The sequence below is a fragment of the Entamoeba invadens genome, assembly GCF_000330505.1.
Source record: "Entamoeba invadens IP1 unplaced genomic scaffold scaff_1105074726103, whole genome shotgun sequence".
Classification (NCBI taxonomy): Eukaryota; Evosea; order Mastigamoebida; family Endamoebidae; genus Entamoeba; species Entamoeba invadens.
This window is the reverse complement of record NW_004443767.1, coordinates 56,863-71,142: the sequence shown is the minus strand read 5'-3', so window position 1 is coordinate 71,142 and position 14,280 is coordinate 56,863. Positions and strand designations below refer to the sequence as shown.

The following is a 14,280-nucleotide window of genomic DNA, read 5'->3' as shown; positions in this document are numbered from 1 at the left end:
AAAAACAAAGGAAAAATTCTTTAACAAAACAAGTTTCAGACAAACCACAAAAAGTGCTGCGTTTTAGACTTCCACATTTTTTAAGTGAACAAATTGAGGTGTTTTTGTTTATTTTTGAAATAGAAATTTATAATTTTTCAATTTATAATCATTTAAAATTAAAAAACTATAATTTAAATTAATATTTTAATTTTATGTTTATTTTGACCTTTAAATAGATTTTTTAAAAATTATAGTTTCAAAATTATATTTATCAAAATTAACTGCCTTTGTCCCTTTTTAATGCTATTTATCCCCCGACTATAATTAAATAAAAACTATAAAATAATTATTAACATTTTTTTTAACATTAACTTCCATAAATATCAGAAATTCTTAAAATGTGTTTTTAGAGTTTTTTGAATTCTCACAACTTCCACATTTTCGAAAACCAAAATTAACGAAAAAAATCAAAGCAAACTTAAAAATAGATGTTTTCATCTTCAAAAAACTAAATGATTGATCGCTCACAGCTTCTTGTATATTTAGCTATATCCTCTGGCTTTTACTTGTTATCCTCATGTGTTCTGTTGATAGATAGCTCGCTTGGATTGGCAAAGATTCCCCAAGCATATGACTTAGATGGGTCACTACTTTTAAAGAACCAAGTTACCTTTTATAGAAACGTGATAATAATGAATGCCCTCATAACATTTTTATATTTGTTTACATTATGTTTCTTTAAAATTCGATGGTCCAAAATTTTCTATTGGGCTATTTATTTGGTGGGGTTTATTTGCCTTTCCACAGTCTTCTTTGTTTCGTTCTCGGGTTTCACAGACATCAAAAAGGTTCAAAACATGACATCTGAGCAAAAACGATACAACGAAAAAAGAAATGAGTGTTGTTTCTATGGGGATGAAACGGCACTATGTAACTGCCATATTGTTGATAAAAATTGTCCAACGTGTGACTTTTCTTTTAAAGATTTGTACTTCTTTGTGTCATTCTGTTCAAATGCAATTTGTGTGGTGGCTTTGTTCAGCTGCTTATGCATAATCATAGCATTCTATTATAAAACACTCAAAGAAAAGGCAAAGGAACACAATCAGACAATTTACCAAATGATGAACGAAAAAGCTTACAACCTTTTCCACAATAAGTCTTTGGCAGAAAGTGAGAACAACACGGAAAAGGAGGCTTTAGTGTAAAAGTGGCAAATTATTCTCTTCATTATTTCTTTATTGATTTTTAGGTGTTTAACTTTTAATGATTCAGAATGTAAGTATACCAATCAATTGTTCACTCTACTCTCAAACATCACATCGACTTCGTCAGGGTTTTTATATAACTTCTTCATCGCTTCGTGGACACTGCGCCCCCTTTTGTAATCACCACTGTTTCGGCATAATAACAAATACTCCACCCAAAACTCGGCTGAACCCTTTGCAATCCATCCAAGTCTCACGCCAGTGTCAAACACGTTCAGCGCACTTTTGTAGTCTTTTTTCTCCTCGAAATACTTGGCCATTTTTATGTATGTGTCGTAACTACACACTGTCTTCAAAAGCCAATCGATGAATTCCTTTACTACACTCTCTTCCTCAACCATTATTATGTCAAAACACTCGTCCTTCAATTGTTCGATGTAAGTCCTGTCGATGTTTAATATTTCGGTTTTCATGACATTCAATTTCGCATTCAAATCGGCAATTTTCTTGATTTTCTCAATTGATATTTCGTAGGGCAGTTTTGGCTTTACCTCTTCGCCGCTTAGCCCTCTCATCTCGTTAAATACCTTTTCCTTCGCTTTTTCACTTACATCGTTAAAAACAGGGTTCTTCAAAACCTCAAACCCTAATTGCGGGTTTCTCTCGTAATAAGTGAGTGCAAGCTCCTTCATAATATCGACCTTTTTATCCGTCATGCTGAAGAGGTATTCCAACATTGTTTTCTTCAATTCTTCACACTCTGGAACGTCGTAAACTGAATCGATCATGCCGACAACGTAATGGTAGCCTTTCAATTTGCTTTTGGCTTCCTCATAAATGATTCTAAGAATTGTGTACAATGGGGTGAGCGACTCCACTGCTTTTAAAAGTTTTTGGTGTGCGATTGTGGTTTTTGGAGCGTACTTTATTTGTTGTTCTTTGATTTGCTCCTCTTTTTTTTCCACGAGATCGGTGTTAAACAATATCACCTTTTTCTTCGTAAGAATTTGGTCCAACTCAAATCGGAAGTACATTAAGTAAACTTCCTCTTCGTACGGATTGTTTGCTATAACACTTTGCAGCACTTTTCGATAATTATCTTCTGGCATAGAACTTAGGTATGTCGTAAAGAGCGTCCAAAGTTCGTCGCACCGTGGGTTGAACTTGAAAGCCTTAGTAAATGCATTTAGTACTTCATGATTGGCGTGTTCAGATTCAATAAGGAACGCTATGTAGTCTTTCCATACCAAGACCCTTATTGGGAACCGGTTCAAGTACCACACAAACGTATCACTAATTCTTTTATCGAAAACAAGATATTCGCTGAGTTCCTTGATATAATATTTCGACACCCTCTTGATGAAATCTTTCCGTGCTTCTTTCTCTTGTTCAAGAATCATTTTGAAAGTCGTGTCTTCTTGTTTATATCGACGCTTCGCAATGTCTTGTTTTGTCCATCTATCGATGACCTTCCTCACTTCTTCACTTGTGTACAGCCCCAATTTTACCAAAGGCAGTAACATCTCGAGGTAGTTTTCACGCTCATGTCTTAATCGCTCCATCAAACTGTCTGTTTTCTTCCCCCTTAAGGGTTTTCTTTCCGTTTTTCGTTTTGAATTACTATTAGAAATACCATACTTTTACTATTTCTTTATTTGACAATAATAATAAATTTATATTATAAAGAATTATAAATCAATTGCTATAATTAATGATAAAATAAATTATATTATATACTAACAATAAAATAGTAAAAATCTGGTTTAATATAGTTTAAATCCATCAGTAGTGTTTTCGACCGATTCCAAAAACTTTTTGGTATTTGCGTTAATGATCATCTTATACACGTCTTTCACTCTCATTTGCCTCTTTTTCATCAGTTTAAGTAAAGCGTCAAACTTTTCGGTTTCCTTTTTGTCGAACCAGTGAAGCTTCAAAGTCGTTTCTATAACACTGGCAGCCATCACTTGCTGAATGAATTTGAGAGCTGGGTCATTGTTAAAGACACCACACCCCCAACGACCACTCGAGACTCTTCCTCTTCCCGATTTAAAGCCTAAATATGCCTTATTTAAATCCCTTATTATATTATCTTTTGTATAACATGACTGGATACATGAATCGATCGCTACAAGATCCACCTCTTCTGTTATCTCGTTCTCGCAACGAATCTCCTCCCACCGAAAGGCCTTCCCAAAGCCACTAACTCGGGAGATTGAGAGCGCATCACTTTATCGTGAATAACTATTTATTTATAGTTAAATGTATTATATCGAAAATAAATCAAACCTTATCACTACACAATCACGCTCGCCCATTGTATCAAACACACAAATTCCAAGGAAAGACTCGGGCTTTGTCGCACATATAATTTCCTCTTGTGTTGCGCCAACCGAAAGTTTTGAGAGATGAAAATTTTTGTTGGCAAAATCGATCTGAACTGGAAAATCGGAGGCCTCTATTCCACCGTTATCAAATAAGACATCCCCAAGCTCGTGGTCGTCAGTCTCCCAGTTAATATCACTTTCTTTCTTTAATACACACCGTTTGAATGTCACCGTTTCTTCTTTCTCTGGGTAAAGTATCATCACATAAAAATAAGCCATAAAGCAGAACAAAATTTGATCTGCTTGCCACGATGAGTAAATAACACTAAAAGACATCGCAGAAGTGTCGCCTTCTATCCACTCAACTCCAAAGAAGCAACAGGAAAGCACGCCAAAAATTTCATTGCGAGAGAACTTAAAAGAACTTTCAACTCCCGTGTGTGAAAGTGGGAAAACTATTGTTTGTCCATCTTTCTTTATCTCATCATTTTCGGTTTGTATAAGAAATTTGATTGAGGTTTGTAATCCCTCAATAAACCAAAGAAAAAAGTCGGGAAACGTTCCACTGAAATTCGGACTTTTTGTTAAATACGTATAAAACCCTTTGATCGTTTTGGAAAAGGTATCTGTTTTTTTGAGTGATTTGTTTTGAAGTTTCATTTGATGGTAATAAAATGATTCATATTCTTCTATTGTACGGATTTTAGCCGAAACCGCTTCGTTCAGTCGTGAAATTTTGAGTTTTAATTGATGTACCATTTCTTTAATTATTTTTAGTTCTTGTTGTTATATAACATTTTCTATAACAATTTTTATTTTTTAATAAATAAATTATTGTTTTATAATAGATAATCAATAATTGTATTTAAATGGTAAAATGTAATATAAAATATACGATGAGTTATTATGAATATTCATAATTTAAAAAAAATTTTGTTTTTATGTTTTGTAATAACATTTTTAAAATTTATTGTATTACAAAACAATAGTTTTTAAATTATATTAAAAATATATTTATTAAAATATAGTAAATTATAATATTATTTAATAATATTTATAATAATTTAATTTTATTATTAATTTTATTAAAAGTAAAAAAAAAATTATAATCAAATATAGAACATTTATAATAATTATAATTTAAAATAATTTTGTAACAAAATTTGTTTTCCAAATATAAAAAAAAAACTTAAAAATAATACAAGATTTTTGAATAATCAAGCGGGAAAATATTGACAAAAACGAAAAAATGAAAATAAAAATAGAATATTTAGTTTTGTTTTTCAAATTTGAAAAGTCATAATAAAAATCGAATAAACAAAGGAATGCAATTAACGTATTAAAACGGGGAAACGGGCATTGACATTTTTCTTTAAAAATTCAACTCTTTTGATAAAAACGATTAAAAATTCGTTTGAGAGACAGTAAATCAAAGTTGAACTTGAAAATGGCAAATTTATTATTTTAGTTAAAAAATACAAAAATCCCATTCAATATAAATGAAGTTGTTGCAATAAAATGAAAATGTCTGAATGTTTTAGAGATATAATTTGTGTTTCTTATTATTTTGAAAAATTACATAAGCATTTTATTCGTTTTTCAACCATTTTGAAATTAAAAAATACGATGATAATACCATATTAATAATAATGCCTTTTTCTCCATTCGTTCTTTTATTTTTACTTTTTATGAAAAGAAAATGTTTAATTTTATTTTTATTTCCATAAACAAATTGAATTAATTTTTTAAAAGAAAACATATTTCCCGAAAAGTTGCTAATAAAAAATCGAATAAATTTATGTAATTGTAAAAGAATTTTCACAAATGAAAAGCAATCAAAGAATCCTATATAAACATTGTGAAATCTTTTTATTTCACTCATGTTCGCTCTTCTCTCATTAGCACTCACTGTCTTTGCTGCAGATCCAGTCCCTGGCTATACTCCTAGTGCTGATAAAGCGACATACACTCCCGCTGCTGATACTACTGGTGTTGATGGTGCAATTGTTAAAATTAATGGTAAATATACTATTGACAACCCAATTTTAGGTGACTTTTTTGTCGACCCCGTTTACGGTCCACTTGTTGTTAAAATGTCTGCTGTACTTGATCCAGCTGTGAAAAATACATATTCGACCATGATGATTCAACCAACCAATTATAATGAAGGATTCTCCCATGAGGATTGTGACCTTACCGTTGAAATTCCAGACACTGAGAAACAAGTTTCAGTCACTTATGTGAATGGCGGCAAAGATGGCTCAAAATCCTTAACAAGTCCAATTACCATCAAAAACGTCAAACGTACAACTGTTCCCACACTTCCATGTTACATTGGATTGCACAAGTATTCTGTTGGTACTTTCAATGTGAAGTACAATCTTGAATTCAATGGAAATGCTGCCACTGATAACACTGAAGATGCCTTGAAAAATTTCCAACGTTTGATAATAGGTTATGACGCAAGTGCCGATACTCAGACTATTACTATTAACTCTATCAACTTCCAAACTAAAGTTAATTTCGCTGATTGGACTTTATTAAATGCCGAAATTCGAACAAGTATAACAACCCATGTAACTGTTTTGATAGCTGATGCTTTGAAGGCTGAGACTGCTCCTTATATGTTGAAGATCGAAGACACAAAGCTTTTCATCAAGTCAGGAACTCCAGTCACTCCAACTCCAGAACCAGAACCAGACAATGCTTTTGGTTACACCATCTTGGCTTTGATTGCCTTCTTCTTGGCTTTGTTCTAAACACATTCTTCTTTAGTTTTTTTTTGGTTTTATTTTTTTTAATAAGTTCTACTATTAATATACTATTGAAAATTAATTTCTTTATAATTATATCATAATAAATTTTATTAATTAATTTTAATTATATGGATTTAACTCTATTTAAAAATAAATGTTTTGTCCCTCGTTAAAATATATCATAATATAAATACTATATATATTAAAAACTATTAACAAATTGTAAAATACTTATAAATTAAACTATAACTAGACCACATCGTTGAAGTCTTGTATTTCCTTCTCAGTAGGACCTTCACTTTCCCTTTTCATATCCTCCATATTAATGACGCACAGGTCTTTGCAAAGTTCCTCGTCGAGTTCGACGTCTTCGTTATTCAAGAATTCCTCTTTTCCTTCTCCCGATTTCGACTCGACAAATCTGCTTTCGTTGTCTTTCCAACAGCCATCAGTGAAGACAAAAGCGTCTCTTTTCTCCTCTGTGATCTGCATGATAGCGACCAATTTGCATTCCGACTCCATCTCGCCGAGATTGTTAAACTTGAGGAAATAGGACTCTTCGTCCCGTTGTTTTCCTAAGACTATGAAACCATTGACTTTCCCATCTTTCACTACACAGAGACGACCATACTTATCTCGTTTTATATTGAGTGCTTCTTTCTCCTCGTTACACCACACAATCTCGTTGTTTGAAAGAGAAAGGTACCACTTCCCAAATATGAGACGAGTTGTATAGTCAAACGCCCCAGTGCACATGATTATTTGTTCGCAGTCCTCGTTCCGCACAAATCGCAAAGTGACTCGTCTCGGCTTTTTGAGTGATAAGATTGCACGAAAATAGGGCGTGCCGGGAATCACATCGACATTCGGGATCTCATTAATCAAACTCAAGAAAAAATCATCTCGCATTCTCTTCTCGTCAATCTTGGCGAAAAGCGAGAAATCTGACTTCTCTGAGAGGCTGGCGTAAAGAGGAGCACATAAAAGGGCAAAATATGCAGAACCTTTGAACTGGATTATGTCGACCATCCCAAACGGGATCTCGTCTTCTTTCTCCATGTTCGGAAACGCCCACAACTTTTTGTTCGAGAATTGCCAGCGCGTTGGAACACGCGGATTGTCTTGTACAATCAGTCTGAAAGGGTATGACAACTCAACAGTCAAACAGACATCGCGCCCCTTCGACGGAACACCCAGAACACTTGTTATTGTGATCACGCAAGTTTGTGTCTCGACGTCCGGAGACACCATTTCAAATAATGTCTGATTCTTCGATGAGTCAGAAGGGACTACAAACAAAGTACCATCTTTACGGCGCCCTGTCGCACATGATAGAAATGTTGACATCAGACCATCTGTCCGCATCGAAAAGGTCCAATCACTTATCATCTCACTTCTACAAAATGAGAGGTGTAAGATTCATTTTTTAATTTTATTTTTAAGTTCTACGTCTGGGTTATATTTTTCCAAAAATTGTGCGATAATTCTGTCGTGAAAAGGTTTATAAAAGAGGTGTTAAACGACGCATAAAAAAACGACAGACTTTCGTGTTTTGTGTTGGTGTTTAGTAAAGTTAAAGTGTTCATGTTTAAAGTATTTTAAACCAAACTAATTATTTTCGAATAATTTAAATATAGTTTTATAAATCACTAATAATTACAACAAATCAAAAATACAATTTAAAAATTTATAATAATTTAATAAATAAATATAGTAAAATAAAACCAAATATTTGTTTAATATAAAATACTAATAATAATAGTATTTTTGGATTATATTATAAAATAACTATTAAAAACAAAAAGCCGAGAATTAGTTGATAGAATAAAAGAAGTGGTGGACAAGAGCCTTCTTGTTTAATTGTTGAAGTTCTTCCCATTGCACCACAAAGATGTCAACAAAGTATTTCAATATTTTCGATGTTAATGACAGTGAAGTGACTCTACAAACACTTTCGAAGTAAATCAGTTTTGTTTTCTTTGTTCTAAAAAGCTAAGTGTTATTAAACTATATTTAAACTAATATATTGTTAATTGAATAATTTGTATTTGACAGGAGTTGTTAAATAAAAACAGCTCGTTAATTATAAATATTAATAAATCAAAAATATAATTATAATAAATAGTATAAAATTATAATAATAAAATAATAATAAAATAAATATATTATTGAATATAATAAAATTATAATAAAATATTAATAAATGAAATAATAATAAATAGTATAAAATATAATAAAATTATAATAAAAATATAATAAAAAACAAACATTCAAGAACCAACAAGATACCACAACAGGTACACAAGTACCTGGTCCATTACAAAGCAAAACGTCTGGTTTCAATTTAAAAGTCAAAACAACAGACATGATCAACGCGTAGATTGTAGTGAACACCGATGTGATATAACTCTGTCCGACATTTCTACTTCTTGGGATTTTGTGGATGACAGATTTTCCTTTTAAAGAGAGCATTTTAGTCTGCGATATCGTATCGGACTCTGCGACAATGACATCATATCTAATTATATTATTAGAACATTTTTCATCGAGTGGAGTAAGTATATGAAGCATCTCTGAAGTATGTCCACCACTTCCAAGGACTACGCAGACTTCTTTCTTTGTATTAAGTCCGCACCACTCTTCTAAGCACTCGGCGATCTTAACTTTGTCACTCTTAGAGTCCAAAACAATGTCTTTCTGTCTCTCAAAAGTGCACTGTGCAATCACTGTATATAGACTTGAAGGTGACTCACACAAAGTCACGGCGTGAAGATCTGAAAGTTTCTTCGCCATTTCAATTTGATGGTTGTTCATCAACTTATCGTTGATGACGACTATCGTCGGCTTCCTCAGACTTAACGCCTCACTGACAGATCCAGCACCAGCGTGTGTTATAATGACATCCGCACTTCGCATCTCCTCACTGATCGTGTTTTTCAGTCCAAATGTCGTTATCTTCATCGACTCGGTCGATTGTGGAATGACTTTCCCTCGGCCGTATTGAATTGTTATTTCTTCAACGCCCTTCATTTTTAATAGTTCAAGGAATTTACCGTCGGTAAATTGGGTGACTAAGTCTTCAAACTCCGTCGTGCCAACTGTCACAAACACTTTCATTCTGGTTTTTATAGATTATTATAGTTTATAATAGTTTATTTTAAGTATTATAGTTTATTATAGTTTTTAATTCTTTTAATTTATTATAATTATAATAGTTAATTAAATGGTTAATTACTACATTACTACTATTTCTGTTTGTAACAGTTTTGTTGGTAAATTAATAGTTTGTATCTAGTTATATTTTCTAGTATAAATATATAGTATAAAAAATCATAATCTATAGAATAAAACAAATGCTAGATTGAATAGTAAATAAGAATGAAAAAAATACCACTGAATTAGCATTTCTCGATCAACGAGATTTGTGCGAAGATGCTGTGTGTTGTGAGTAAAGTGAGAGTGATGCCGACAGTTTTAGTGAGAGTAGGCATAGTTTTAGTATAGTAAGCTACAGCGAGAGTTATGATGATAGTAGCAATATATGCGTAGTATTTCTTAACTTTATATTTCTTATCTCCAATAGGGACTTCTGGCTTCACTTCACCTATAATAATAGACACACAACAGAAGACTAAGAACGCGATGAACACGGCATAGAACTCCTTAGTAATTAAAGTAGCTATGAAAAAGGCTAAGACAGCAAAAAGAGTATAGATCACACTGAACTTATTATAATTCGTTCGAATGCGATCAGTCACTTCTTCGACTTTCTTTGGAAGGGTGTATTTGCACCCAATGAAATTGTCAAACTCTTTTGAGACACTTTTAACGTAGTCCTTCCCCATTTAACAATTTTGTTTTTTTCGAGTTTAGAGGCCATTTTATAAGTTCTTTTTAAGTCAAATTTTCATGTTGGAAATCGTCGAAAAATAGGTTGGTAATGTATAGTTATTAAATAATTTATTTACTATTTGAAATATGGTTTTCATAATTCTGTTGCTTTTTGTACCAATTTTGGAGTAGTGTTTTAGGTTTGGAGTTTTTTCACGAAACGTCCACAAATTATTTGGTATTGAAATGCTAAAATTGGTTCTTTTCTTAAATAAGTATTAACAAAATATGAGTTGTGGTTAATAGTTATATATTAATAGATTAATTTCTAGTTGTATTTTTAAGATCGAAAATTGTGCTTTATTCACTAATTTGTGTTATTAAATCATTTTACTATATTATATAGTATTATTGATAAATGTATGAAAATACAAATTTCGTGGAAATTGGTTGGAAATGAATATTAGTAAGGTTTTAACTATTTTTAGTTTAAAAAGCTAAATAATTAATTATGTTTGGTTCATTAAACATTATAATTTTAGATTTATGAAGACTAAAAAATCGGGAAAAGTAATAGTAATGTATAAATTAAATTTATTTAATAATTACTTAGATGACATTTTTAAATTGAAATAATATAATAGAGTACATTAACATACTCATTGAATTACATCAGTAAAGTTCCAAACAAGCAGAACTAAGCTTCCAACGACCAGTAAAGAGCATTCAGTCACAAACAATCCTAGAGCTATATACGGAGTTATATCATCACTATGTGTTTTTCCTTGAAAAGCATAAAAAGCGAGTAAAATCCAAAGACAAGGAACAAAGAACCCACTTCCTAAGAGTAAAACAGACATCATTGGACTTACGTACTCTGGTTCTTTTATTTGTATTTTAGAACGAAAAATGTCCATTTCCACTTCAAAATCAGCTAAACTTGGTACAGTTAACATATTTGACATTATACACCAATTTTTGGCTTTGAAGATTCTTTTTCTGGAGTCTAACATTTTTCCTTATCTTTTTATTTTTATGTCTGTGTTTACTATATGTTACTAATATTGAACTATAGCTATAAATATATTAACTAAAAACGTATCAAATTATTATAAGTCTTTTAAAATAATAAATTAATATTTTATTATTTTATTATAGATTAGATTTTATATTTATAAAAATGTAATTGTTTTCTTTTCTATATTTTCTTTATTCACCTTTCTATTATAGTATATTTTAATATTTTACTAGTATATTAATAATTAATTCAAATTTATATTTTTATAATAAAATAACAATTTCAACTCTAGTTAAACCATAGTTAACTTTTTAAACTATAAAAAAACTATTTTCAATTCAATTTGAATAAATTAAACAGTTCGTTTTTCCGTCTTCAAACTACGACAAGAGTGAACGATTTCCAGATTTTGACAGACAAGAACAAACAACAAATAACAAAACGGATTCAACACAAAACAATTGTTTAACAAGCGAAGTAAATAGTAAAAGATATAAATCATAAATGGTTATGTTCACAGATCATCTTAGTGATATTCCACGTGTTAGTTTTCGTTCTAAAATTCAAATTAATTCTAAATGGGCACCCCGTCTTTTTTGATCTTCTTTTTCTTGTCCCCTTAGTCTTTTCATTAATTTTACTCAACTCGACTTCTTCTGTAGGAGACCCCGAGCAACTCCTATATTTCCCTGAACATTGACACACTAAGACGACTTTCCTCTTCGTTCCGTCTTTCATCGATTTGTTATTTCCGCTTCCCTTTCTCAAAACGACTCCAACGTCCTTTGCCCATTCATTGAGTGCCTGCATCGCCTCCTCGTACGTCTGAAATTCGCTGAGACCCTCGTATTTAGTGATTCGATGTGTTTCGAGTTCTTTCGGTATTGTCAATTCAGCCACTGCGGAATTAGTCGGGACGCTTTGTGGTCGTTCGAACGGGGTGTTTTGTTGGAGACAGAAGTTTTGGTTGAGAGGGGAGAACATAGAGTTGTGTGTATACGACGGTTGGAAGAGGATTTCGCTTGTTGCTGAGACGGGTCTTGGGTATCTCAAGACATTTGATGTTTGTGTTTGATTAGTTTGGACCAAATTAATAGGGGAAAAGACTGTTCGAGTTGGGGAGATGTCGTTAAAGCTCGACGTAGTCTTTTCCGAGAAGGACAAGTCGAAGTTTTCTGTTTTAACTTCTGGTTGTCTTCTAGCTTGGATGACAGGAGGGACGCATTTTTTGAAGAGGGATTGTGGTGGAGGAGCAACAGGTGCGAAGTGTGAGATGTTTTGAAAGGAAGAAAAAGTTTGATTTGGAAGTTTTTGTTGAGTGAATGAATTTGAAGTATACCCCGTTCCCTCATACTTCTGAAATGGTTTTGGTTCTTCTTCTTTGATCGCACTGGTCTTTTGAAATCGCCTTTGAAACGGTGAAAATGCATTTTGTGTAAATTGTGATGGTGTTGGCTTCGAATATGTCGATAATTGGGTCTCAAGGGTTTGCACAGTAATCGGGTGAAAACGAGGGACTTCGGGGGGGTTCAATAAATCGGGAGACATTGTAAAAGGGGGCCGGTCGACACTAATTGGGGATAACGCACTATATCGCACTTGAGATGAAAATTGAGGTGCTAATGACTGAGTCGACTCGGAGCAATACGCCGGCGTTGCTGTCGGCTTCTCAACATACGGAAACATTGCTTTTTTAGTCTTTTTCAAGTCTTATTTTTGCTTGGTAAACCATATTCTTGTACTATTTAATTTAATTGATTTACTATTGATGTATAATACAAGAGGTTATTTCAGAATTTGGTTGAATTTAGGATGCTTGTGTTTGATTGGTATTTCAAAACTAGTATATTATAGTAATTTTATTTTTAGATGTAGTTTGTTGTTTTTATTATCTTCGAAGGTAATGATTCTATTTATGGAAAAAGTTAAACAACTTCATTTCTTTATTTATAAAGTTGGGCGGGTTATCGTTAATAAACGGGATTTTATTAAAAATTGATTAATTTTAGTATTGTCGTTTGTTAAAAAAAAATTTAAAATGATCCGCTTTATATTGTGTTGTTGTTAAAATCTATTTTTATTTTTTTTTCAAATTCCTGGTATTATTTTAATTTAATTATTGTTATTTATTTAAAATAACAATAAATGTATATTTAAACTAAAATTATATTAGTTGGTATAGTTATATCGTGTTGTATTATATAAATTAAATAAATTAAAAGAACAACTTTCTTCACCATTATCTAAACAAAAAAAATAAAATCCGTCTTTATTTTATTGAAATAAGACTTTTCAGCCATTGTTTAAGTATCCCCACCCACTATTTTATGTTTTTATTTGGAATACAAGCCTTTTCTTTTTATTTTTATTTTTTTAATGTCATAACTATCCAATTAATTTATATTATTATGTTAAAAAATTTTATTATTTTATTTAATATTTTTAATAATTATAACATAACTTATTAATTAAAATTTTAACATATTTTGTTATTATTTTGTATTAGATATTATATTACATTCAATTATTTTTAATTATAATTTAAATTATTATATCAAGAATTATTTATTATAATTTTTTTTACCAATCATTATAATATAATAACAAATTACAACCAACTCAAAAATAAAAAGACGAAATTGTTTTGGCATTTCGAAAATTTTGTAATTTTTTTTGTTTTTTCAAAAATACATCTTTTTCAATTCAATAAAATATGGAAAAATACTAATAAAGTGTTATTAACCCAAAATATTATCTAAAAATATATTTTTAATTCACAACGAATAAAATAAGTTTCAAGTCATCCTCAAAATGTTCAAGACAAATTATAAAAAAATAGTAAAAATAAACTATAATTGGTCTTTTTAACAATAATTAGAGTTGTTTTTATATTAATACTTTTTAAATACTTTGATTTACTTTTAATCCCGCTTTATAGCCAAAAATGGAGTATTATTTTGTTTTCACTTGAACAATAAAAGGAATTCTAGTCAGAGAACAATTCACTCACCAATAACAAGTATATATATAGTATCTTACTATAAAATGAATAGTAAAAAAAGAACTGCTATCCAATTTGATTTAAAAAAAACGGTGTTAGAGTAATTAAAAAATCAAAAATTGATGGACATTGAAATGGAAATTACTACAAAACTTGA

General features: G+C 31.0%; 8 protein-coding genes across 8 annotated transcripts; 2 read left to right on the top strand and 6 right to left on the bottom strand.

The window, feature by feature from the left end:
* Window positions 1-494: 494 nt before the first annotated feature.
* EIN_246950 (hypothetical protein) lies at window positions 495-1,190 on the top strand (the record flags this gene model as incomplete). The annotated part of the gene is made up of 1 exon (XM_004261524.1): window positions 495-1,190. The coding sequence occupies one exon, from the start codon at window positions 495-497 to the stop codon at window positions 1,188-1,190; it is 696 nt and encodes a 231-aa protein (XP_004261572.1).
* Window positions 1,191-1,273: 83 nt separating this feature from the next.
* Window positions 1,274-2,752, bottom strand: EIN_246940 (hypothetical protein; the record flags this gene model as incomplete). The annotated part of the gene is made up of 1 exon (XM_004261523.1): window positions 1,274-2,752. One exon carries the CDS (start codon window positions 2,750-2,752, stop codon window positions 1,274-1,276), a length of 1,479 nt encoding a protein of 492 aa, XP_004261571.1.
* A 201-nt stretch (window positions 2,753-2,953) lies between these two features.
* On the bottom strand, window positions 2,954-3,778 carry EIN_246930 (hypothetical protein; the record flags this gene model as incomplete). The annotated part of the gene is made up of 2 exons (XM_004261522.1): window positions 2,954-3,419; window positions 3,480-3,778. The coding sequence occupies 2 exons, from the start codon at window positions 3,776-3,778 to the stop codon at window positions 2,954-2,956; spliced, it is 765 nt and encodes a 254-aa protein (XP_004261570.1).
* Window positions 3,779-5,397: 1,619 nt separating this feature from the next.
* Window positions 5,398-6,276, top strand: EIN_246920 (hypothetical protein; the record flags this gene model as incomplete). The annotated part of the gene is made up of 1 exon (XM_004261521.1): window positions 5,398-6,276. The coding sequence occupies one exon, from the start codon at window positions 5,398-5,400 to the stop codon at window positions 6,274-6,276; it is 879 nt and encodes a 292-aa protein (XP_004261569.1).
* Window positions 6,277-6,522: 246 nt separating this feature from the next.
* Window positions 6,523-7,620, bottom strand: EIN_246910 (hypothetical protein; the record flags this gene model as incomplete). Its single annotated transcript, XM_004261520.1, has 1 exon — window positions 6,523-7,620. The coding sequence occupies one exon, from the start codon at window positions 7,618-7,620 to the stop codon at window positions 6,523-6,525; it is 1,098 nt and encodes a 365-aa protein (XP_004261568.1).
* Window positions 7,621-8,085: 465 nt separating this feature from the next.
* EIN_246900 (hypothetical protein) lies at window positions 8,086-9,390 on the bottom strand (the record flags this gene model as incomplete). Its single annotated transcript, XM_004261519.1, has 2 exons — window positions 8,086-8,265; window positions 8,542-9,390. The coding sequence occupies 2 exons, from the start codon at window positions 9,388-9,390 to the stop codon at window positions 8,086-8,088; spliced, it is 1,029 nt and encodes a 342-aa protein (XP_004261567.1).
* A 281-nt stretch (window positions 9,391-9,671) lies between these two features.
* Window positions 9,672-10,118, bottom strand: EIN_246890 (hypothetical protein; the record flags this gene model as incomplete). Its single annotated transcript, XM_004261518.1, has 1 exon — window positions 9,672-10,118. One exon carries the CDS (start codon window positions 10,116-10,118, stop codon window positions 9,672-9,674), a length of 447 nt encoding a protein of 148 aa, XP_004261566.1.
* Window positions 10,119-11,620: 1,502 nt separating this feature from the next.
* On the bottom strand, window positions 11,621-12,808 carry EIN_246880 (hypothetical protein; the record flags this gene model as incomplete). The annotated part of the gene is made up of 1 exon (XM_004261517.1): window positions 11,621-12,808. The coding sequence occupies one exon, from the start codon at window positions 12,806-12,808 to the stop codon at window positions 11,621-11,623; it is 1,188 nt and encodes a 395-aa protein (XP_004261565.1).
* Between the last annotated feature and the right edge of the window lie 1,472 nt (window positions 12,809-14,280).